We start from the raw sequence: 24717 nt of genomic DNA on the forward strand, positions 1-24717 counted from the left end.
AGTTAATCCTCTGTCCGCTGAAATCGTAATCTCTTCTCCGCTGACGTTACTGGTCGCCTCCCTGGCACCAGCTAGCCCCCCTCCTGCTGTGAGTTCCATTTACCAAACAATAGGGGGGGGGTGCTCCAGCCTGGGGCTGTGACCAGGTGTTTCAAGAGATTACCATGTTCGTGCACATTCTGCTTCATTACCAGATTTAATCAATGAGTTACCAGTGCCAATCAATACGTTACACTGAGTTACACTTCCACATAACCATCCTCCTCCCCAATCTAACCATCCGCCTCCCCAATCTAACCATCCTCCTCCCCAATCTAATCATCTTCCTCCCCAATCTAACCATCCTCCTCCCTAATCTAACCATCCTCCTCCCCAATCTAACCATCCTCCTCCCCAATCTAACCATCCTCCTCCCCAATCTAACCATCCTCCTCCCCAATCTAACCATCCTCCTCCCCAATCTAACCATCCTCCTCCCCAATCTAACCATCCTCCTCCCCAATCTAACCATCCTCCTCCCCAATCTAACCATCTTCCTCCCCAATCTAATCAACCTCCTCCCCAATCTAACCATCCTCCTCCCCAATCTAACCATCCGCCTCCCTCATCTAACCATCTTCCGCCCCAATCTAACCATCTTCCTCCCTAATCTAATCATCTCCTCCCCAATCTAACCATCAGCCTCCCTAATCTAACCATCTTCCTCCCTAATCTAATCATCTCCTCCCCAATCTAACCATCAGCCTCCCTAATCTAACCATCCTCCTCCCCAATCTAACCATCTTCCTCCCTAATCTAATCATCTCCTCCCCAATCTAACCATCAGCCTCCCTAATCTAACCATCCTCCTCCCCAATGTAATCATCCTCCTCCCCAATCTAACCATCTTCCTCCCCAATCTAACCATCCTCCTCCCCAATGTAATCATCCTCCTCCCCAATCTAATCATCTTCCTCCCTAATCTAACCATCCTCCTCCCCAATCTAATCATCCTCCTCCCCAATCTAACCATCCTCCTCCCCAATCTAACCATCCTCCCCAATCTAACCATCCTCCCCAATCTAACCATCCTCCCCAATCTAACCATCCTCCCCAATCTAACCATCCTCCCCAATCTAACCATCCTCCCCAATCTAACCATCCTCCTCCCCAATCTAACCATCCTCCTCCCCAATCTAACCATCCTCCTCCCCAATCTAACCATCCTCCTCCCCAATCTAACCATCCTCCTCCCCAATCTAACCATCCTCCTCCCCAATCTAATCATCCTCCTCCCCAATCTAACCATCTTCCTCCCCAATCTAACCATCCTCCCCAATCTAACCATCCTCCCCAATCTAACCATCCTCCTCCCCAATCTAACCATCCTCCTCCCCAATCTAACCATCCTCCTCCCCAATCTAACCATCCTCCTCCCCAATCTTACCATCCTCCTCCCTAATCTAATCTTCCTCCTCCCCAATCTAACCATCCTCCTCCCCAATCTAACCATCCTCCTCCCCAATCTTACCATCCTCCTCCCTAATCTAATCTTCCTCCTCCCCAATCTAACCATCCTCCTCCCCAATCTAACCATCCTCCTCCCTAATCGAACCATCCTCCTCCCCAATCTAACCCTAACCCCCCAATAAACGTATCCGACAACCCTACATGTTTTTTTCACCGCAAGTCCCATATTGTGCAGTTATTTGGGACTCCAAAAGGTTTTGTATGATTTATACATAAAATTTACTGAGCCTTCCTTTCCTCCGCTTCTACTTCTGCTTCTTCTGTTCTTCTTTTGTTCCTCTTTTTCCCATTACATTTTATTTGTTTTTCCTTCAGAGGAAATTCTTCTGTTTCAACAACAAATGAAGGCTCTCAATGAGCACCTGTACAGAGCAGAAGAGAGATATGTGCAGCGAACTCGGGACCTCAAACTACTACTATCAAAAGTTAGGACTTTCAACAACAGATCTTTTCAAAGGACCAATGGAAATGCAAAATGGCAACACCTATCAGGTATTTTCCGTTCCTCTCTGATTTTTCTGTTTCAAACAAAACTTTTTGCGTTCATTAAAAGCATATATGAGTGTATCCGAGTCTTTGTGGACCTCAGTCACGCCAGGCAGTTTCACCCCAAGAAAATTTGGGCAGTTTGTTTGAATTTAGTTGAATTAATCTTTGGGTTTTTATTTTATTTATATTTTAATTCGAAATTTTAATCAAATTTGAATCTTAGGGTCACATGGCCACAGTCACTTCTGAGTGATTTTTCCACAAAGGGAAAGCAAAATGTCAATAAACGAATGAAGAAAGTGGCGCCACATCATTCCAGCCCAGGCCTGGGCATTCACATGCTTTGTGGTCCAGCCCAAAACGTTCTTGAGACTGTCACTACACAGGGCTTGCCGAGACACCACAAGGCTACTGGATCAGACTGCAGTTAGACTCTGTGGTTGTTTCGCCAAGCTCGGTCTACACTCAGCGGTTTGCTCCTCGCTCCACAAGGCCGCTGTCCGGCTCGCCGAGACTCCAAGGCCGCTGTCCGGCTCGCCGAGACTCCAAGGCCGCTGTCCGGCTCGCCGAGGCTGCGCAAGGCTGCTGTCCGGCTCGCCGAGGCTGCGCAAGGCCGCCGTCCGGCTCGCCGAGGCCGCGCGAGGCCGCCGTCCGGCTCGCCGAGGCCGCGCGAGGCCGCCGTCCGGCTCGCCGAGACCCCGCAAGGCCGCCGGATCAAACTGCAGTTCGACTATGTGGTTCTTTCTCCCAGCTTACTTTACGCTCTTTGGTGGTTCTCTCTCTAACTTGTTCTTCATTCTGCATTCCGATTTTCAAGAAGCAGGGGCATCTGCTTTGCGATTTTTGAAGGAGCTCTGATTCCAGGCATCCCCTACCCTCAACGCTCGATCTTCGTCCGGCTGAACAATCTTGCGTTCTTCGGTACCCCTATGTGTCCCTCGTGGTCAATCTGCCCCCAGGGCAACATAATAAAGCTGTTTTAATGTATAGGATGATGATAAACAGGAGATGGGGAAGGGAGAAATGGGATCTGTGGGATGTGTGACATCCTTTTCTACTGTTATGATAGGCCCACACACTGCATTCACGAAGTATGTATGTAGGTGTGGTGGTATTCACGTTCACCACAAATACACAATTTTTTTTTTTTTTTTTTACATTGAACTTTAACCCTTTTGGTTTATCAGTGGCTGAGAGGCGTCGCACGGTGGTGAGCAACATGACGGGGCTCGACGTTCTCCACATCCCCAGCCTCTACAATTATCTTCCACATCTGCAAGGAAGACACGAGGGTCTGACACCTGCCGTTGAAGTTTCCACACGGCGAGCCAAAGGTAAGTCTTCTCCCATCAGTAATGTATGTTGTGATGAATGCTTTTGTTGGGTTATTTACCTTTCATTTGAAGGAGCTCGGATTTAGGGTGTCTATGTTTACAGACAGAGAGCTATTGATTTAACATGATAGCTATTTGTGTAAAGTTGGTATGTGATGGTTCATGAAGTCTGATTTGATTTTATATTTACCAAAGATGGTTTATAACTGTTTAGGATTTGCTCAAGGAAGGAAAAAAAAAAATCATTCACCAAAACAGCTGGTGTGTGTGTGTGTGTGTGTGTGTGTGTGTGTGTGTGTGTGTGTGTGTGTGTGTGTGTGTGTGTGTGTGTGTGTGTGTGTGTGTGTGTGTGTGTGTGTGTGTTTATATATATATTTATATTGTTGTGGATATGAGGATTGTGTTTTTTTTTTATTGTTTTATTGTGGACCCTCCTTCCTCCAGTTGTGTATAAAGGTCAAAGGTCGTGCCCGTAGTTATTTCACAAGCACCCACGTAGCCAATCATAGATTTCCTCCTTGTTGGTAGTTATTTCCTTATTCTGTGTATTAGGCTAAGGATTTGTCTTCCATTAATTGACACTCCATTGCACCGAATTCAAATAGATAGATCCCCTTTCATTTTCATTTCACAAAGCCTCAATTGCCAACTGCATTCACCGCGACTCCATTAGCCACGAGGTAGGCTTGGAGAAGAAGGGGGAGGAGCTGCCGAATCCTGGGCGTGCCCGCCCATCGTCGAGGGTGGAGCCAGAGGGCCCGGGCCGACCAATCAGGGCCGAGGCGTGCTCACCGATGGGCGTGTTCTAGAGGCCGGCGGCTTGATCGCCGGCGGGGATATAAGAAGCCCGGGGGAGGCCTTGAGAGAAGTGCGAAACCAGAAGTGCACCAGAGACGGCAGAGGAGTCCAAGCCCAGAAGTGCGAAAGGAGAAGTGCGCCAGAGATGGCAGAGGAGTCCAAGCCCAGAAGTGCGAAAGGAGAAGTGCGCCAGAGATGGCAGAGGAGTCCAAGTCCAGAAGTGCGAATGGAGAAGTGCGCCAGAGACGGCAGAGGAGTCCAAGTCCAGAAGTGCGAAAGGAGGAGTTGCGCCAGGGACGGCAGATGAGCTTAGAGTCCACCACCACCAGCTTGGAGACCACGCAGTTTCGACCCGCTGCGACGCGGGGGCCAGATTGCGGTGGCATCGGTGACCGTCGAGGTCCCGCCCGACGTCCCGTGCAGGATCAAGCTCCAGCTCCGGTTCCCGTTGGACCTTCCTCTCCTACCAGTCCTTCCATTCCTGCCTGCCATTTCCCCATTCGTGTGAGTTTGATTGTCGCCGTTTTGTGTGTTCTGTCCAGGGTATTAATTAAGACTGTAATAGGTAAGCTAGAATTTTCACTGTGTCCTTCTGGTCCGTCCCTCTTTCTGTCTTTATTTTATTATCTTTCCTTCTTCCTTGGTTTCTTTTGGTCCTGTAAATAGTAATAAATTATATTCGTATTTCAAACCTTTTTTTTGTCTTCTTCTTCTTCTTCACATCCGTCTTTGTCTTTTCCAAATTGAATATCTGTGGCACGATTTGGCCCACGTTTAAGGAATCGGGTCTTAGTCATTGTTAATAGTTCGGGCCGCGGCCGCCATCCGCTCGGCAATCCATTAACATCTTATCCGCGGTCCGTAACAATATATATATATTTATATATATATATTTATTTATTTATATATATATTAATTTATATAATTATATATTTATATATTTATATATTTATATATATATTTATATATTTATATATATATTTATATATATATATATTTACTTATATATATATATATATATATATATATATATATATATATATATATATATATATATATATATATATATATATATATATATATATATATTTATTTATATATATATATATATTTATTTATATATATATATATATTTATTTATATATATATATATTTATTTATATATATATATATTTATTTATATATATATATATTTATTTATATATATATATATAGATTTATTTATATATATATATATATAGATTTATTTATATATATATATATTTATTTATTTATATATATATTTATATATATATTTATATATATTTATATATATACAGACTTGGCATTTAACATGGAATATTTTTTTTTTTCCTTGACTTGGGTTTACTTTATTAACTCAGGATAACAATCTGGTGAGTTTCTTTTACGCTTCGGTGATTTCTTTGTTAAAAAAACCATGTCACTGATTGTCTGTCGCAGCAAGAAGTCAATAACAGGATTATATCACAGGTGGCGTGGCAAAATGTACGGACAGGTGCATTTGATGATTGGCTTCACAGTCGGGTATACAAGGGTTGTTGCATTCTGTATTAGTGGAAAACAACTGCTGCACGTCTCCAAAAGTTAGTCAACTCGACAATGCTGTTTGTCATGGAGTGGTGGCTTTACGAAATTACGGCATGAAACAGCGTGCTATTGCTCGGCAGTATGGCATCACTCAAGGTCAGGTGTCAAAGATCCTGAAACGAAATGCTCAGAGGGGTGTCCCTACTCCAATACCGAGGCCAGGACGTCCCCTCAGAACCACAAGGAGGGATGATCGCCAGCTGCACCGGTTAGTCCGCAATGGCCATACCAAGTCAGCTAATCGGCTTAGGGCTGTGTGGCAGCAACTGACAAATGTGCCTGTATCCAGAAGGCCAGTCAACCAACGACTGCTTCAAGCAGGCTATCGTGCCAGGCATCCCCTGAGAAAGCCACGCCTGACCAGACAACACCGCCAGCGCCGATTGCAGTGGGCCAGAGAGCACCGTCAATGGTAGCCAGGACACTGGAATCACGTGATCTTCAGTGACGAGTCTAGATTTCTGGTCTATCGTCAAGATGGCCGCGTCCGAGTGCACAGACAAGTGCATGAAGCCTACAACAAAGATTGTATAGTGCCAAGAGTCCAAGCTGAAGGTGGTGGGGTGACTGTTTGGGCTGCTTTTCATGCAGGGGGCAAAACTGACCTGGTTGTTCTGAATGGAAACCTAAACCAGTTCAATTACAGGGCCATTGTGGAAGAAACATTGCTTCCATTTGCTCGTGCAGCCTTTCGAGGAAACTTTGTCTTCCAAGATGACAATGCACGGCCTCGTCGTGCTCACATGATCCAACACTTTCTTGCTGAGCGTGGTGTAGAGCATATGGAGTGGCCTGCCATGTCCCCGGATATGAATCCGATAGAGAACTTGTGGGCAGAATTAACGCGTCAAATCGACCACTTGGACCAGCAGTCGACCTCTGTGCGTGAATTGCAGCAGGCTATTGTCACTGCATGGCAAGCGATTCCTGTCCAAACCTTGGCAAATCTCGTGAACAGCATGCCTCAACGTGTACGTGCTCTCCTGAATGCTCGTGGGGGTTACACGAAGTACTGAACTGTAATTTTACTGTCCGTAATCCCAGTCGTAATTAAACTTTTGTTTTTGTTAAAAAAAATTTTGGCTAATGTGCAAAATAAAGAGATACTTCTGGAAAACGTACAGAAGTTTAACACAGTGCTGTCCATGAATTGAGTTCGATATCAGTTTACATCACTTTCAAGGATCAATTTATTTGTTTCGAAATGTCAAATGTGGTTTTTGTTTCTTTTAAAGGTCACATTAACAAAATCTAGAATAATTTCAACATAATTCCAATGAACTTTTGGTTGTAAGACATCTTGAAAAGTAAGTTCACCCCCACAAAAAAAATATTCCATATTAAATGCCAAGTCTGTGTATATATATATATATATATATATATATATATATATATATATATATATATACAGACTTGGCATTTAATATGGAATATATTTTTTTCTTGACTTGGGTTTACTTTCTGAACTCGGTATATCAATCTGGTGAGTTTCTTTTACGCTTCGGTGATTTCTTTGTTCAAAGAACCATGTCACTGATTGTCTGTCGCAGCAAGAAGTCAATAACAGGATTATATCACAGGTGGCGTGACAAAATGTACGGGCAGGTACATTTGATGATTGGCTTCACAATCGGGTATATAAGGGTTGTTGCGTTCTGTATTAGTGGAAAACAACTGCTGCACGTCTACAAAAGTTATTGCCGGTTCCCTTGGAGATGGTCCGTCAACTCGACAATGCTGTTTGTCATTTAGTGGTGGCTTTACGAAATTCCGGCATGAAACAGCGTGCCATTGCTCGGTAGTATGGCATCACTCAAGGTCAGGTGTCAAAGAACCTGAAACGAAATGCTCAGTGGGGTGTCCCTCCTCCAATACCGAGGTCATGACGTCCCCGCAGAACCACAAGGAGGGATGATCGCCAGCTGCACCGGTTAGTCTGCAATGGCCGTACCAAGTCAGCTCATCGGCTTAGGGCTGAGTGGCAGCAACTGACAAATGTGCCTGTATCCATAAGGCTAGTCAACCAACGACTGGTTCAAGCAGGCTATCGTGCTAGGCGTCCCCTGAGAAAGCCACGTCTGACCAGACAACACCGCCAGCGCCGATTCCAGTGGGCCAGAGAGCACCGTCAATGGCAGCCAGGACACTGGAATCATGTGATCTTCAGTGACAAGTCTAAATTTCTGGTCTATCGTCAATATGGCTGTGCCCGAGTGCGCAGACAGGTGCATGAAGCCTACATCGAAGATTGTATAGTGCCAAGAGTCCAAGCTGGAGGTGGTGGGGTGACCGTTTGGGCTGCTTTTCATGCAGGGGGCAAAACTGACCTGGTTGTTCTGAATGGAAACCTGAACCAGTTCAAGCACAGGGCCATTCTGGAAGAAACATTGCTTCCATTTGTTCGTGCAGCCTTTCGAAGAAACTTTGTCTTCCAAGATGACAATGCACAGCCTCATCGTGCTCGCATGATCCAACACTTTCTTGCTGACCGTGGTGTAGAACATATGGAGTGGCCTGCCATGTCCCCGAATATGAATCCGATAGAGAACTTGTGGGCAGAATTAACGCGTCAAATCGACAACTTGGACCAGTAGCCTGCCTCTGTGCGTGAATTGCAGCAGGCTATTGTCACTGCATGGCAAGCGATTCCTGTCCAAACGTTGGCAAATCTCGTGAACAGCATGCCTCAACGTGTACGTGCTCTCCTGAATGCTCGTGGGGGTTACACGAAGTACTGAACTGTAATTTTACTGTCCCTAATCCCAGTCATAATTTAGCTTTTGTTTTTGTTTAAATTTTTTTTGGCTCATGTGCAAAATAGAGAGATACTTCTGGAAAACGCACAGAAGTTTAACACAGTACTGTCCGTGAATTGAGTTCGATATCAGTTTACCATCACTTTCAAGGATCAATTTATTTGCTTCGAAATGTCAAATGTGGTTTTTGTTTCTTTTAAAGGTCACATTAACAAAATCTCGAATAATTTCAACATAATTCCAATGAACTTTTGGTTCTAAGTCATCTTGAAAAGTAAGTTAACCCGCACAAAAAAAATATTCCATATTAAATGCCAAGTCTGTATATATATATATATATATATATATATATATATATATATATATATATATATATATATTGTTGCGAATATGGAATTTGGCCTCCATATCCGCTTGTAAATATTCCCCTATTTTCTCCAATACTCCCCAACTTTCCCCAATCCCCCATTCCCTAGTCCCATTGCATGTAAATAACAATCAGTAGAGCCGACCTTCCCCTTATTCCCCCATTAAATGTCGTGCCCAGGTCCACCGCACCACACGTAGACAACTTTCGGACATCTTCCTAGTTATTCTTAATCTATGTCAGTTAAGGCCTCGTTTCCATTAATTATGACTCTTCGTTGCACCAGAATGTGATTATATGGCACCAGTAGTGAGTTTAGGACCTTCCCATACCTCCTCCCATCTTCTTCCCCAAACAACAACAACAACAACAACTACAGCTACAACAACAACAACAACAACTACAGCTACAACAACAACAACAACAACTACAGCTACAACAACAACTACAACAACGGCGCGCGCGGGGAGTGTGCGTCCTCCCTCCGGCTCGGTTAGCCGCCATTATCCATGCGCCCCACGGGGTTACCACGAAGGGGCTGGCTGTCAGCTCCTCGTCAAGGGCGGAGCTAACGAGCCGAGGGCGTGTCACTCCCCGCCGGAGATACGCAGCCGCTTGCCGGACGTGACGAGAGATGCGCCCCCAGCTTGAGACGACAAGACGCCACCTCGAGCGCTGAGAGACCTCCTGCATCTTTTGGGCCGCGCCATCCTGTCCCTGAGCACAAGGTGCACCTTGTGCTGGCCATCGAATACCCGCTTTCCTAGCCATCAATCCCCGTGTGAGTCAGTTTTTGTCCTGTTTCTCTGTGGTCTGTCGGGAATAATATAAGGTTGTGTCTAAGTGCCTGTCTTCCTATGATGTACCTCTTGTAGTTGTAATCTAACCTTCCGCCTTAATATAACCTCCTCCGGAGGTCTTGAGAACTGAACCCCTGGTGTCGTATTGTGTCATTATAACCCAGCCGGGTGTCTTCTCTTTCCTATTGAGCCAGCGTAGCGCGGCTTCGTCGACGTTCGAGTACAATCGGGTAATTTGTGCGGACACGACGGCCATTCCGCTCGGCCCACCTTAACATCAAAGTCGTGTCTGTAACAATTGGTAGTCAGGAGATGGGATTCGAACCTGGGACTAAATTTATTTAGCCCAAATTTTGGACACCAATTGTGTTAGTACGGTAACAATTGGTGTCGAGGAGTGGAATTCGAACCCGGGACTAAATTAGTTAGGCCCAAATTTTGGGAGGGAAAATCGATTCGGAGCGCGTTTCCCGCGCGAAATTATAACGGCGAAATTTCAATTTGTTTTACGAAAATAAAAAAAAATAAAAACCGAATTTTGAAAGTCGCGCTATGGCGGATCAAGACAGCTGGGGTCCGGTAAAGGAGAGTGAGGTAGGGTCGATCCAGGACCAAAATGAGGGACAGGAGGAGAGCGAAGCAGTGAGGGCGGCAGGTTCGCAAAATAGCGCCGTCACGCACGAAGAAGCGGGCGCGCAAAATGGCGCCTCGCTGATCACCGCGCCAGCGACCGTGGCAGCGCCCCCGATGGATTGGGGCCTTTTTTTTATACAAATGAAGGCCCTTATGGCCCAGAATAATGAAGAAATGGCAAACAGAATGGGGAACCGGATGGATGCTCAGGGTGAGCGATTGGAGGGCCAAATGGGGGTAATGGGAAACCAAATGGGGGTAATGAGGGACGAAGCGAGGGGTACCAGTGAGAAGTTAGACAATAATTTTGAGGAGTTAGACAAGAAAATTGAGAAGTTAGACAATAATTTTGAGGAGTTAGACAAGAAAATTGAGAAGTTAGACAATAATTTTGAGGAGTTAGACAACGGGATAAAAGAAGTAAAGAATGGGTTAACGGGGGTAGAAAACAGAATGGCCGCTCAAGAGAATCAGATAGAGGGAGTGAAACATGGGTTAACGGGGGTAGAAAACAGAATGGCCGCTCAAGAGAATCAAATGGAAGGGATGCAAAAAGGGTTAGAGGGGTTAGAAAACAGTATGGAAGGCAAATTGAGGGACATGAGGGACCAAGCGGAAAGGGAAGTTAAACAAATGGAGCAGCAGATAGAGGGGGTCAGAATGGGGGTAGAAGCCAAACTGGATGCTCACAGGGAGGAAATGGAGCAGATGAGGGTGGCATCTGGGCAGGAGATGCAAGTGATGGGAGAGGAGATCAGAAGAGGAGTGAGTGAGGAGGTCGGAGGAGTGCGCGAGGAGGTGAGGCACTGTGAGGAGCACATGGAAAAGGAGGTGAGAAAGGGGACTGTAAAGTTACAAGGGGGCATAGAGGACCTGACGCAGGAGGTGGAGCAGCTGACGGTGGGACAGACGGAGTTAGTGGAGCAGGTTCAAAGGAACACTGCGGTATTAGGAGGTTTAAAGGCGACACAAAAAGAAATTAAAAACGACTTGATAGCGACAAAGAGGGAATGTCAGATGGTACGTGAGGGACTGACAACGAGGTTGGACGAGGTGATAGAGGTAATGGAGACGAAGGACCGGCAGGTGAGGACGCACATGGAAACGGTCAAGGTAGCCTTGGAGGACGAGCTTGAGGAGACGTACCGGGGAATAAAAGAGGTGAAGCACAAATTAGAAGAAGTGGAAGAAGGGATGAGCGAAATTAAGAAGCGACGGAGAGGGGATAAGAAAGAAATAAAAGAGGAGATAAAAGAATTGGTCCAAAGTCTGTGTTTGGATCGTGATGACGTGCTCATTAACCGGATGAGGGATTCGCAGGTGATGGAGGAGAAGCGAAGAGGAAGAGGACCCGGTGTAAGTGGTGACCAATATGGTCGTGCGTATGATGCGCCAGGGGATTTAATAAGCTTGGGGGTCGAGATAGACCCGGGTGTTCGTGAGAGGCCGTTGGTGAAGTGTGCGACAGGTCTGGTGTGCGAAAGAGGAGGTGTGCGAGAAAGTCCGACTCTGGGGTGTGTGAGGAAAAAGTGCGTGCCAAGGAGTGAGGGTGCTGGCGAGAATGAGTCGGTCGTAGCGCGTGTGCGAGGGAGCACATGGAAGCGCGGTGTGGTGAGTGTTACAGAGGGTGTGACGGGAGAGTGTGCGCAGGAGTGTGCGCGAGAAAGGTGTGTGACGGACAGGTGCATGAGGAAAGAGTGCGCTGTCAGAAGCAAGGAAGAGTGTCCACCTGTGGTGAGTGTTACAGAGGGTGTAACAGGAGAGTGTGCGCGAGAAAGGTGTGTAACGGACAGGTGCATGGGGAAAGAGTGCGCTGTCAAGAGTAAGGGTGAGTGCGCTGTCAGGAATGGAGGTGGAAGTAGTGAGAGTGACATGGAGCGTGAGTTAGTTGTGACAGGTGAGCGAGGATGTACACCTGGGATGGAAGGATGTACACCTGGAATGGTAGAGCGTGAGTGGGAATGCACGCTGGAGTTGGTGGTGAGGCACGTGGTTGGGTGTGCGAATGAGGGCACACCTGTGATTGTCACAGAGGAGGTGACCGAGGAGGGGGCGCGAAGAGGTGTATTGGTGAGGTGTGCGAGCAACGAATGTGTGCCAAAGTGTTCGGTGGTCAGGTGTGTGACCAAGGCTGTGAGTGGAATGGGTGTACCTGGGTGTGTAAGGAAAGGTACGAGGAGCATGGGCACGGCTGGATGTGTGAGCAAGGAACGGGCTGCGGGGTGTAAGCGTCCAGGTGAAGCATCGACGTTAGACGGGGTCGAGTTTAGAACGACTTATAGCCGAATCGGGCCCTCGGTGCGTGCCGGGCTTCGCGTGCCGCGAGAACCAGCGGGGATCCGAGCCACGGCGGGTTCGAAAGGACCGCCGTGCGCGATCCACGCTGGGCCTCGCGTGGGACGGCCGCGTCCGTGCTCCACTAGGCGGAGCGGGCAGCTGGATAGGAAGGGTCGTTATGGCGACCACTTTTTGTTGAGACGTGCCGGCAGGTCGAGATCGGGACATTGGATGGCTCCACGCCGAGGTGATGCGTGGGATCTCGGCACGGGTAAGCCCCCGTCCCTGCACCGAGTGCCGGACGCAGCCAGCCACTGGCACAAAACAACCAGCATCCATTGCTTGGCTTTACGAAGCCGGGCTTTGGACAGGGATTGGCGCACCGAGAGGTATTAGTGAGTCGACTGGGTGATGAGGTTAGTGTTTTGGACCCAAAATTGGAGAAAAACAAAATTTGATGATTGGCAAAGGATTGGCAGTAGTGATTGGCAGATGATGGGCAGTGATTGGCCAAATTTTTGATTTGTTGAAATTTGATGTGCAAAATTGGTAGTGAGAGACCCCCGATGTGGTGGGATGGCAAATCCACCATCCCTCACAGGTGGGGGCAAAGGAGCAATAGCTTATGGGGTGTGTGGCAGTGAAAACTAGCCCGGGTGGGTTAGGTTATATGTGTGTAGGGATCTAGCGAAGATTGACATTAGGTGACGTTAAGTTTAGTTAGTGACTGATACCTGTAGTGGGGACGCAGGTAGATTAGTATGGATGATAATGACGAGGGAGCGCAATAGTTTAAAGGGACGACTGGGAAGCGCAAGTTTCAGAAGGGAGTAGTTAGCTGAGATGATGCCGTGTTTGTGAGAATTGAACAGGTGTGATTGCACAGGTGTGCAACTGGACAGGTGTGTGGAGCAGGGTATGAGTAGTGAGTGTGTGGATCAGCGCGAATGCGCTTGGGGAGAGAAGGGTGCAGGTGGCACCAGGTGAGAGAGAACAGGTGTGCAAGTACAGGTGTGTGGAGAGAGTTGGAGTAAGTGGTACGGAGTGGTGTGCATGGTGCGAAGGAGTGGATGGGGGAAGAGTGGACCCCTTTCACGAGTACCCGGGGCGGGTAGTGTAAGTGTTAGGTAGAGGGTACAGGTAAATTGTGGTTGGATATTGGCATTTGTGGTGCGGTGGCAGAATGGTGTTGTGGATGGGTGCATTAGTGTTGTGGAAATGGCTGGGCGTGTAGCCTGTTAGTGTGTGTAGTTGGTTGGGCACTCCACCACCGTGAGGATGTCGGCCAGGTGAGGCCGCAGGTGGGCTCTGGGAGCCGGTAGAGTTGTGGATGGGGCCCGAGGATCCGGAGGACGGACCCGGGTAGCCCAGTGCCAGAGAGGGCACCGAGTGGGGAGAGTGCCAGAGGGCCTTCCCCAGGTAGTTAGGTTAGGGTAAGGAGCAGGTAAGCTCGGAGGCAACTGCAGTGGTGGAGGTGTGCAGGTGGGTAGACCCACTGGGAGAGGTACACGTCGCAGCCCAGAAATTGTACGAGGGCACCGGGAGATGAATCGGGGGAGTGAGACCCCAAATTGAAGAGCACCACAGTTTGGCCAATGGGAATTGGTTTTTAGAACCCATAGTGTAAGAGGGCCAATGGTTTGGCCGGAGAAAGCCCCCGGGTAGTGTAAAGTTGTTAAAGTCATTTAGGAGATAGTTAGGATTGATGAACCTGTCGCACCATACGCAGCCACTTGCCTGTGGTGATGATGATGACTCCACACCTGTGTTTTCTTTGTTTTGTGCAGGAAATGAAATTGCTGTGGATTTGTGAGACGCATCACGACGTGGATGAGACATTGGGGTGATTCCATCTCTCCCTCCCTAGGAGGGACTGATGATGAATTGGTAATGGCAAATTTTGATGTTGAGTTGAAAATGGCAAATTTTGATGAGAGTTGAAAATGGCAAATTTGATTGGTTAGGAGGGAGAGAAGACGAATTTGGTTTATGGGAGGAACGGGGAAGACAGTAGGGATGTTTGTTGATTTGTAAAGTAGATGTTTATGGGTAGTGTTGTGTTTTGTGGATACAGTAAGGGGTAAGGGAGGGGCCATGTAGGTTACCTGGTGGGGGGGGGGCGTACGATAGGAACGTACCTGTCTCACCTGGTTCCCATGTGCCCCCAGTGTGCATCACCTTACATTGCGTGCACTTTTGCGCCCTTACCACCTTACTCACTTGTCTGCTTCTTTTGTCTCCCACCTCCGAGGATCTGGCTTTGGGGTAGAGAGAGAGGAGAGAGAGGTGCTGGCTACGCAGTTGTGGGCCTGCACTTTCGCTGTTGGCTGCCTGGATCGATACACCATATGGACCGCAATGTTTGTGGCCACCCACAATGGACCGCAGCTCTTTTGCGGCCAAGCACCACCCGTGGAAGGACCTATGGGTCAACGTGGCACCTATGCCATAAAGGTGAACCACTGTTAATTAACACCAAGTGCACCACAAGAAGAGCAAGAGACACCTGCAGGGTTAGGGGTTGTCGAATTTATTTTTATACCAATGAACAATGGTGACTGCACCGGATGGTGCTGACTGTGTGGTGGGGTGGTGCTTTTGATGCTGGGAAAGGGTGCTCTGCACGTTATTAAAGGCCGTCGGCCACAGAGCACTCGTGGGTTGGTGTATCGATGTTGGCAAGCGCGCTCTCTCTATGCATAACATCTGCATGTGTTCCTCCAAAGACAGGTCCTGGATCGTAGTGTAGATATCAGCGTAATCTTGTAAATAATGCTCCCTACCGGCTGTATGTGTAGTTTGCGAATTCTTTCCGGATTCGGTTATCCTGTGGGTGTGTTTCTGTGAGGAGAAGGGTGCAACGTCGCAGGGGGACATATTTACTCATTTGTGAATATCTGTAAAACTGTCGCACTCAGGGTAGAGTTAATAGTAGAGGGAACTACATTGCGTGCCACACTAAAGTAGGTAAAAATTTATCGGGTCGGGACGCCCCGAGGGTAGAGAAGGGTGCAATGTTGCGAATATGGAATTTGGCCTCCATATCCGCTTGTAAATATTCCCCTATTTTCTCCAATACTCCCCAACTTTCCCCAATCCCCCATTCCCTAGTCCCATTGCATGTAAATAACAATCAGTAGAGCCGACCTTCCCCTTATTCCCCCATTAAATGTCGTGCCCAGGTCCACCGCACCACACGTAGACAACTTTCGGACATCTTCCTAGTTATTCTTAATCTATGTCAGTTAAGGCCTCGTTTCCATTAATTATGACTCTTCGTTGCACCAGAATGTGATTATATGGCACCAGTAGTGAGTTTAGGACCTTCCCATACCTCCTCCCATCTTCTTCCCCAAACAACAACAACAACAACAACTACAGCTACAACAACAACAACAACAACTACAGCTACAACAACAACAACAACAACTACAGCTACAACAACAACTACAACAACGGCGCGCGCGGGGAGTGTGCGTCCTCCCTCCGGCTCGGTTAGCCGCCATTATCCATGCGCCCCACGGGGTTACCACGAAGGGGCTGGCTGTCAGCTCCTCGTCAAGGGCGGAGCTAACGAGCCGAGGGCGTGTCACTCCCCGCCGGAGATACGCAGCCGCTTGCCGGACGTGACGAGAGATGCGCCCCCAGCTTGAGACGACAAGACGCCACCTCGAGCGCTGAGAGACCTCCTGCATCTTTTGGGCCGCGCCATCCTGTCCCTGAGCACAAGGTGCACCTTGTGCTGGCCATCGAATACCCGCTTTCCTAGCCATCAATCCCCGTGTGAGTCAGTTTTTGTCCTGTTTCTCTGTGGTCTGTCGGGAATAATATAAGGTTGTGTCTAAGTGCCTGTCTTCCTATGATGTACCTCTTGTAGTTGTAATCTAACCTTCCGCCTTAATATAACCTCCTCCGGAGGTCTTGAGAACTGAACCCCTGGTGTCGTATTGTGTCATTATAACCCAGCCGGGTGTCTTCTCTTTCCTATTGAGCCAGCGTAGCGCGGCTTCGTCGACGTTCGAGTACAATCGGGTAATTTGTGCGGACACGACGGCCATTCCGCTCGGCCCACCTTAACATCAAAGTCGTGTCTGTAACAATATATATATATATATATATATATATATATTGTAAACAACATCGCGGCTTGTGAAAGAGCTAACATTAATCACACAGAAAGACAAACCAACACATAAAACATATAACATGGGGAGCGGTAGACAAGAGGGGGAAGGAAACACAACATTTGCGAGCAGGGACATCGAGAGATCTGTGGGAGGGAGAGGGCTTTGGGGGAGGGAGGAATGGGAAGGGGTGGGTGGGAGAGGTATAAAACATATGGCCACTGCAAGGACTTCCAGGAAAGAAGTTGGAATTTCAAACAAAGTGGATCTGGGGTGAATTAGCGGGGGTAGAAAAGATCAAGGTTTTGGATGGGGGAAGATAAGATATGGTGGTGAACAGCTGTTTTAAAGACCTGGAGGGAGGAGTGGGATTGAAGGGAGTGAGGGAGTTTATTCCAGAGGCGGGAGAAAAGGGGAATGAAAGAGTGAAGGTGAGCAGAGAGCCTAGATTTCGGCAGTTTAACCATCAGGGTTGCTGGCAGATCTTGTGCGACCTGCAGGAATATTTGGGGGACAAAGCACAGAGAGAGCTGGGGGAGCAAGGCTGGAGAGGAGTCGGTAGAAGACAAAGACCACCTACCTGTCTGCGTTGAGTGAGTGAAAGGCCCTCGGAGATAGCTTCATCGCGGGAGATTCCAATGATTCTGAAAGCTTTGGATTCAACAGCGTGAAGCTGAGCGAGGTGTGAGGCAGGAGCACCGGCCCATAGGGGAGAACAGTATTCCATTGAGCTGCGGATGAAAGCCTTGTATGTGGTGAGGAGCTCAGGTGTGCCAAGAAAAGACTTTGCACGACGGAGGATGCCCAGTCGGCGACTGGCTTTGGAGGCCAGCTTGGAAATGTGGTTTTCCCAAGAAAGATCATGGCAGATAGTGAGACCCAAAAGCATGAGCGACAGAACTTCTTGGAGAGGATTGTTGAGAAAGTAGATGGGAGGGTTGTCCAGTCGGTGTTTTCAGAGAGACATAGTAAGAGTGTGAGATTTGTCAGGATTGAAAGACATGTTCCACTTGTTTGACCAGTCTGTGATTTTCTCCAGGTCTTCAGAGAGTGAGGAGGCTGCAGACTGCCGATCTGAGGGAAGAGGAATGGAGCGGCAGAGAGTGGAGTCATCAGCAAAGAGACAGAGGATTTTCCTGAGAGTCGGAGAGATCATTGATAAAGACCAGAAAAAGCACAGGGCCCAGAACACTGCCTTGGGGAACTCCAGCCTGAACAGGAAGGGGAGATGAGAGAAATCCATTCAGGGTCACACGTTGACTATGACCAGAGAGGAAGTCCGCAAGCCATGCGTGGAGATTTCCATGGATACCATAGGAGGAGAGTTTGGTGAGCAGAGCTGGGTGCCAGACCGTATCGAAGGCATGTAATATGTCAAGGGAGACAGCTCTGATTTCCTGTTTGGCATTGAGGACCTCCATCCATTGTTGAGACAGCAGAAGCAGCATGTCCAGAGTAGAATGACCTGGTCTGAATCCAAATTGATGATCGGAGATGAAGCCATTGGAGAAGAGGAAGGATTTGATATCCGAAGCAATGATTGATGATATCCATCATTATCCTTCGGATGATATCCGAAGAAATATATATATATATTTATGTATTTATATATATATATATATATATTTATGTATTTATATTTATATATATATATATATATATATATATATATATTTATGTATTTATATTTATATATATTTGTATATATTTATATATTTAAATATATTTATCTATTTATATATATATTTATATATATTTATATATATTTATATATTTTTTTATATATATTTATATTTTTATGTGTATATATATATTTATATATATATTTATTTATTTGTGTGCATGCCAATGGTTGGTATCTCCATATACGGGTTTCAGGAGGTGGAACGGAATCCTCCCAGGTCTTGAAGTATCCACCTTAGTTTCAGTAAGGGATCATGATTCATGGACCAAGTTGTGATGTTATCTTATTCTCAAAGTTTTGTTAAGAGGGCTCTTTTGACGATCGTCACAGAGTGTCCGACAGCTTCCAACTGCAGTTAGTTTGTCGTAATATTCCCAGGGATGTTTTTTACGATCTCTGTAACGTTCTTTTTTATCATTCCTGTTGCTCCAATTATTACTGGTAAAATTTCATTTAAATTTTTTTTATTACTTCTTTATCCTTTTCATTTATATGCTTCACATGACTGCATGTAACATCATTTTCTGGGGGTGCTGCTGTGCCACTGATTCAGTGCCCCCTGTCGGTTGGAGCAGGAATTTGGAATTTGTTCAGGGTGCTGGTGATGTTAGGCCTATTTTTATTTCAAGTGGATAAAAGCAGCAACTGGGACCTTGGCTCCACTCCGTGACCCCCTGGCCATTATCCTTTGGTTGGAAGAGCTAACTCCAATAGATTGAGCTGGAAGCAACCAGCATCACACGCATTTAATCTTATTCACTCGTGCCTGGTGTAAATTGTAGTATTGTTTCGTCAAACAGTGCATTTTGTGTTACAGTGTAACCAGGTACTGTCAGAGTACACCTTTTATTAGGTCCGACCAGACATTTTTGCGATTTTGAAGAGATTGCTGCTGTAGTTTCAAGATGGAAATAATGCAAGCCATTTCTGGCCCATTCATGCTTTCTATTAAAAAGAGTTTGATTCATCTCTAATACCTGACCCAGGTGTCACTTCTGGCACTTTTGTGTGCTGACAGTCAGGCATCACTCCTGGTGGCACAGGTAACGTAGAAAGCCAAAGTACTAGCAGGAAATTACTCATATCAAAGTGTGTAAGTTGACCAGCTGCCTTCATTTTTAGCTCACCTGGAACGAAGTTAAGGTGCTTATGCGATGGCGCGTCGTCCGTCTGTCCGTCCGTAAACACTTGCAACTTCCTCTCCGAAACCGCTGAAGGGATTGTGACCAATCTTGGCACAAATGATATTAGTTGTGTTGTGACTAAAGTTTGTTCAAGGCATTAGAAAAATTGGGGTCTGAGAAGGTATATGGACGGGGTGCGGGGTTGGCCCCCAAAATAGGTATTTTTTGTTTGTTTGTTTAAAGTTTTATGATTATGTTAGTATAATTCTACATGCTGCGCTGTCTCTAGCAACCTAGCAACCATAGCAACAACAACTCCAGCAACCATTGAAATTGGTTTAAAATACCTTTAATCGGTGCAGTATGCTGTTTATTCTACCAGGTGAGCACCAGGGGTATTACTCCTATGTTTATTTAGCTTGACTGGTTCATCCGAACCTCCTCCCTTTCCTTCCTTATTTCCCCCATGAAAACCCTCTTGAAATGATTCCCCCAACGATGAGTAATTTGAGCATTTTCAGGAGTGTTGTAGTGGGGATGTAGCACGGGCATGATGGGCCAAAATACTATGTAATGTGTGCATTGTTTTATTTTACTACTCATTGATTATTTTCAGTACCAATTTGTGGTGATAATTTTGTCTAGTATCGTTGGTGCTCGGCATCCCAACAGTGAAACGAGCAGATCAGACCTACCTGGTTGACACCTTGAATTCCCTCATTCATGAACTTTCACACGAAGAGAGAGAAGATTGCATCATAATGGTCTCTATTGGGGAGGTATGTGACAGTTACACCTTGTGAACATTTCACTTCCATGCTACGATTCATCACCAAAATCTTCTTCTTTGCATTTGTTACATTCGTCAAATAAGCTTCTGGTATTATCAATTAACTGGATCACTATTTAGTTTTAGGATTGTAAATGGTGATCTGATCCGAGCAGAGTTTTCTTATTCAAAATGGGAAAGATTTCCTGGAGTTTGTGACTGTTTCAAATGGTCACATGTGTTGTGCTGAAATCATGGCTCATGAAAGAGCACTTTGTCAACTGATTTTTACCTCCGCCACCGAAGGTGGATGGAGGTTGTTTTCACCCCTGTCTTTCTGTCTGTCTTTGTTTGTGAACAAAATATCTCAAAAAGTTGTGGACGGATTCGGACGAAACTTTGTGGACAGGTTGTGTGTGTGACAAGGAAGAATTGGTTCAATTTTGGTGAGGATTTGAAAATGTATTCGGATACGATAATTATTTAATTTTGTAAGTGATTCTTCACCATTGAGTGATAAGGCCAAAGCGATACATAGCCGGATATCTCAAAAGGTTATGGACTGTTTTGGACGAAACTTGGTGGACATGTTGTGTGTGTGACGAGGAAGAATCGATTTAAATATTGGTGAAGATCCGGATCCGGATCCGGCTAGTAGAATTTTTAAAGCGATTCTTCACCATTGGGAGATAGGGCCAAAAACGATACGTAGCAGGATATCTCAAAAAGTTGTGGACGGATGATTTTGATTAAATGTGATTCTGTTTTGTAATTTTTCTGGTCTACTCTGGGATACAAAACGTAAACTATTCACCTGGTGGAGGTATGCTCTCTACTGAGTGCCATCCTAGTTCATTTTGTAAAATCCAATGTTTTATGGGCTATACTATCATCATTGTAATGTAAAAGGGAAATACATTGTGGTAAAAAGTTTGCTGTACGTCTGTACCTCCATTGTTTTACAGACGAATGTCAGTTTTGTTAATACAATGGTGGAAAATCTACAAAACAGGTATGTCATTATCTATTTATTTATTTATTTGCAGCAAAATCACAACATTCTTTATCGGTCATGTAGCCAATACACACACATATACGTAATGGCTCTACATGAACAAATACACTCCATTCTATTGAATAGTTCAAAACATTTATTCTGGACCTTTCACATTTACCAACAATTTCACGTTTATAGAGTTACTTGATTCCAGAGTGAGACGACATCCTGAAAAGTGTCGCAACAAAAAATGCTGAATTAACGTTGCATTTCCATGTGGCCTACATTGCAACATTATAAATCACGACGCGACCATATCATTAAAGAGCATTTTTGTTGTCAATATCCCGACAGTTTATCCTCTGCCTTATTTTTAAAAATTTGGCATTTTTTTACCTTTTCCCCTTGGAAAAAAAACAACCTGTTTTTGCCTTTTCATCGACACTTTCCTCAGTATTTAGAAAATTATGTAATAGCTGTATTGGGCAATTCTAATGTAACATTGGTGTGGTATGTCTTCATTAACCAAGGGTCTTCTCAGAGTCTGGGAGGTTGATTGTTCAAACCCCGGCCTAGTCGTAGCAAAGATTTTCAAAATGTTCCGTGCTGCTTCGTCGTCTCACGTTCAGCATTTATAAAGGATAGAGCATGGACAAACAACCATAGGTTGACGATCATTGGGAGAAGGAAATTATTTAATTTCCCAACTGAACGACATCACTTCCTCCAAGCTCAAGTGTGTTTGTACAAAGTTATATCTGGTGTTGTCTTATGTATTTGTCTACGTGTGTACGTGAGAATTGTGCATTCAGCTCCACTACGAGACTAAGGTCCTGCAAATAAAATAAATAAATGAAAAATTACTTCCGTTCAGGGCATGTTTAATCTGCCAACAAATTAATCGAGCATAATTAGAAGTGTAATTCAAGTAAGTATAATTTAAAAATAGCTTAATTTAATAGTTAATTAATTGATAGTTTAATTTTAAATTCAAGTTAAAATGTAATTTGAAAAAAGCAAAAACAAGGCTAACAAATTTATTTGGAATAAGGCTGTTTCATGACTCCAAGCCTCGTTCTCCAACATAATCAATAGGATGTTACACCATATTGATCAACTGGATGTACTGTAGCAGTGTTGGAAAAATAAAATTCCCATTATACCAGAATAAACCTAGAACGGCACTCGGTAGAGTGCACACCTTGGCACCTATGCAAGTATCGTGCACAAACGAGGGTAAAAACAACGTCCGTCCACCTTTGGTGGCAGAGGTAAGAATCATATTTTATCAATGAAGCATCTGTGGTCCAAATGTTCTTTCAGGAACTTGTTACCGCAGCAACAAGTGGTCCAACAGATTAGGTGTTTCCCCTACCACATCTTCGTTGTTGTCACTGTAACATCCCCCCTCTCCTTTTATTTATGGTGGTTCCGTGCTTCTCCGGGAATCTAGCTCCTTGCATTAGGGCTGGTGCCGAGCACTATGGAATCCGAAGGCCAATGGTGCAGACAGGCCCAACTTGGTCCCCAGCTATTGAGGGTGAAGCACCATGGGGAGGTCCCCGTTTCAGGTTTTGGAGAGCGCAGGAGAGTCAGAGCGGTTTGGTGTGGGGCTCCAAGTCGGCTATTCATCGGAGTGTGGGAAAGTTTCGGAGCAGCCCGGCACACACTCTGCTTGTTGTGGTGCAGTGTGAGCCGGGATTGCCTGGGACGCAGTAGGAACCGGTGACTGTGCTCGGTATCCGGAATCTAGGAACTCTCCACACCTTGAGCAGTGTGCTTTGAAGGCTGGCCGGCCATGTGGTCACTTTTGCTATTCTCCATTATCCTTTTCCCAGTTATTTTGTATGCCCGTCATTCGTTTAACAAATCCTTTTATCCCATATTGATCTTTGGCCATGGACTAGAGGCCATAATTTTATATTAATTGTTCAACAATAGCATGACTACAATCTCTTGCTCTGCCATCGGGGGCGTTTCAGGTAGTGACGACCTTCGGGTTTAGTCATGAAACAGTTCAATTGGACTGATCGGACCATTTGGTTAGCTTAGGCCGTAGGGCAAGGCCCAACATGTGAGGTTGTTATATGTGACGATGGTCTGCACACGTTGTATCATTATTAAATGAAGCGATTGCAATTCATTTCTCCTCTCAAGATTTGGTTTGGAAATGGATTCAGGACTTCTGGAGATAATCTCTCCACCTGAGATGTATTACCCTGACTTCACTAAGCTCAGGGAAACATTTGGAGATGCCTGGGAAAAGGTTAGGTAAGTATTAAGCCTTTGTCATTGTTTTATTTTGATGTATTTTGGCTTTTTGCACATTGCACATTGTAATCGTTGTGTTCATTCGATCGAGTGTATTTTCATTTTATCTGAGGTGGAGAACGAAACAAAATCTGGATTATTGTTTCCTGATGTTACACGCCCAAGCCAAGGGCACCTACTACGTGCAGGTACGCTGTTTTGTGTGCTTTCGGACCGGTTCGGCACTTCAATAAAGATGTCATCATATCCCCTCTACCTACTTCCACTTGGTGTGTGGTTGCATAGGTTTGCGAGGATATTTACCCCGTGCATGCAAAGTGAAACGCAGGGTTAAGCAATTGGTACACTTCGTCTGTCTGTCTGCCTACAAATATCAGTTTATGATCGAGGAACAACTTGATTTTTCTTTTTATGTTGAAGGCTCCAGGCACAGACTGAAAGCCCTCATCGAGGCCAGGCCTTAAATAAAAGAGAAGAAAAGTGTATGGTGGAGAGAGAGAGAGGGAGAGAGAGGGAGAGAGAGAGAGAGATGGATGGATGGATGGGATAGATGGATGGATGGATGGGATAGATGGAAGGGATGGATGGATGGAAGGGATAGATAGATGGATGGATGGATGGAAGGGATGGATGGATGGATGGATGGAAGGGATGGATGGAAGGGATAGATGGATGGAAGGGATAGATGGATGGATGGATGGAATAGATGGATGGATGGATGGGATAGATGGATGGATGGATGGAAGGGATAGATGGATGGATGGATGGATGGAAGGGATAGATGGATGGATGGAAGGGATGGATGGATGGATGGAAGGGAAAGATAGATAGATAGATAGATAGTTAGATAGATAGATAGATATAAATAAAGATTAAGATTAAAGCGAGCCCGGTAGCTCTAGTTTGAGTGAGACAGAAAGTAAGACCAGCAAACCTGACACAGAGAGTGTAAGATGGTTCCGGGCACCACTTTAACGTTCCTAACTTTGAACAGTAGTACCACCCTGCGTGGTTGCTGTCTACAATTTAAATTGAATATTATATTTTGAACACAAATTGGAACATGAATCGGAAAACAAACCTGCAGTTTATCTTTGGCTCTGAATTCGTCTGAATCACACATACGCAGAGGAGTGATATTTTTTTAAATTCATGGCAGACAAACAAAATTAAAAAT

At 45.6% G+C, this 24717-nt stretch overlaps 1 protein-coding gene across 3 annotated transcripts in view; it reads left to right on the plus strand.

Annotated features, from left to right (window-relative positions):
• Positions 1-24717, plus strand: part of LOC137425701 (alpha-1,3-mannosyl-glycoprotein 4-beta-N-acetylglucosaminyltransferase A) — a 102685-nt gene that overhangs the window by 20600 nt on the left and 57368 nt on the right. For 2 of the 3 annotated variants that reach the window (XM_068114393.2, XM_068114396.2), the window contains exons 2-7: positions 1825-2001; positions 3186-3332; positions 20149-20282; positions 21238-21284; positions 23427-23540; positions 23653-23728. In XM_068114393.2, the coding sequence (XP_067970494.1) occupies positions 1825-2001; positions 3186-3332; positions 20149-20282; positions 21238-21284; positions 23427-23540; positions 23653-23728 (695 nt within the window). The remainder of the gene's footprint in view (positions 1-1824; positions 2002-3185; positions 3333-20148; positions 20283-21237; positions 21285-23426; positions 23541-23652; positions 23729-24717) is intronic. The other variant, XM_068114394.2, reaches the window with a different exon arrangement.

Source organism: Myxine glutinosa, chromosome 4 (assembly GCF_964187855.1).
Source record: "Myxine glutinosa chromosome 4, kmMyxGlut1.1, whole genome shotgun sequence".
Classification (NCBI taxonomy): domain Eukaryota; kingdom Metazoa; phylum Chordata; class Myxini; order Myxiniformes; family Myxinidae; genus Myxine; species Myxine glutinosa.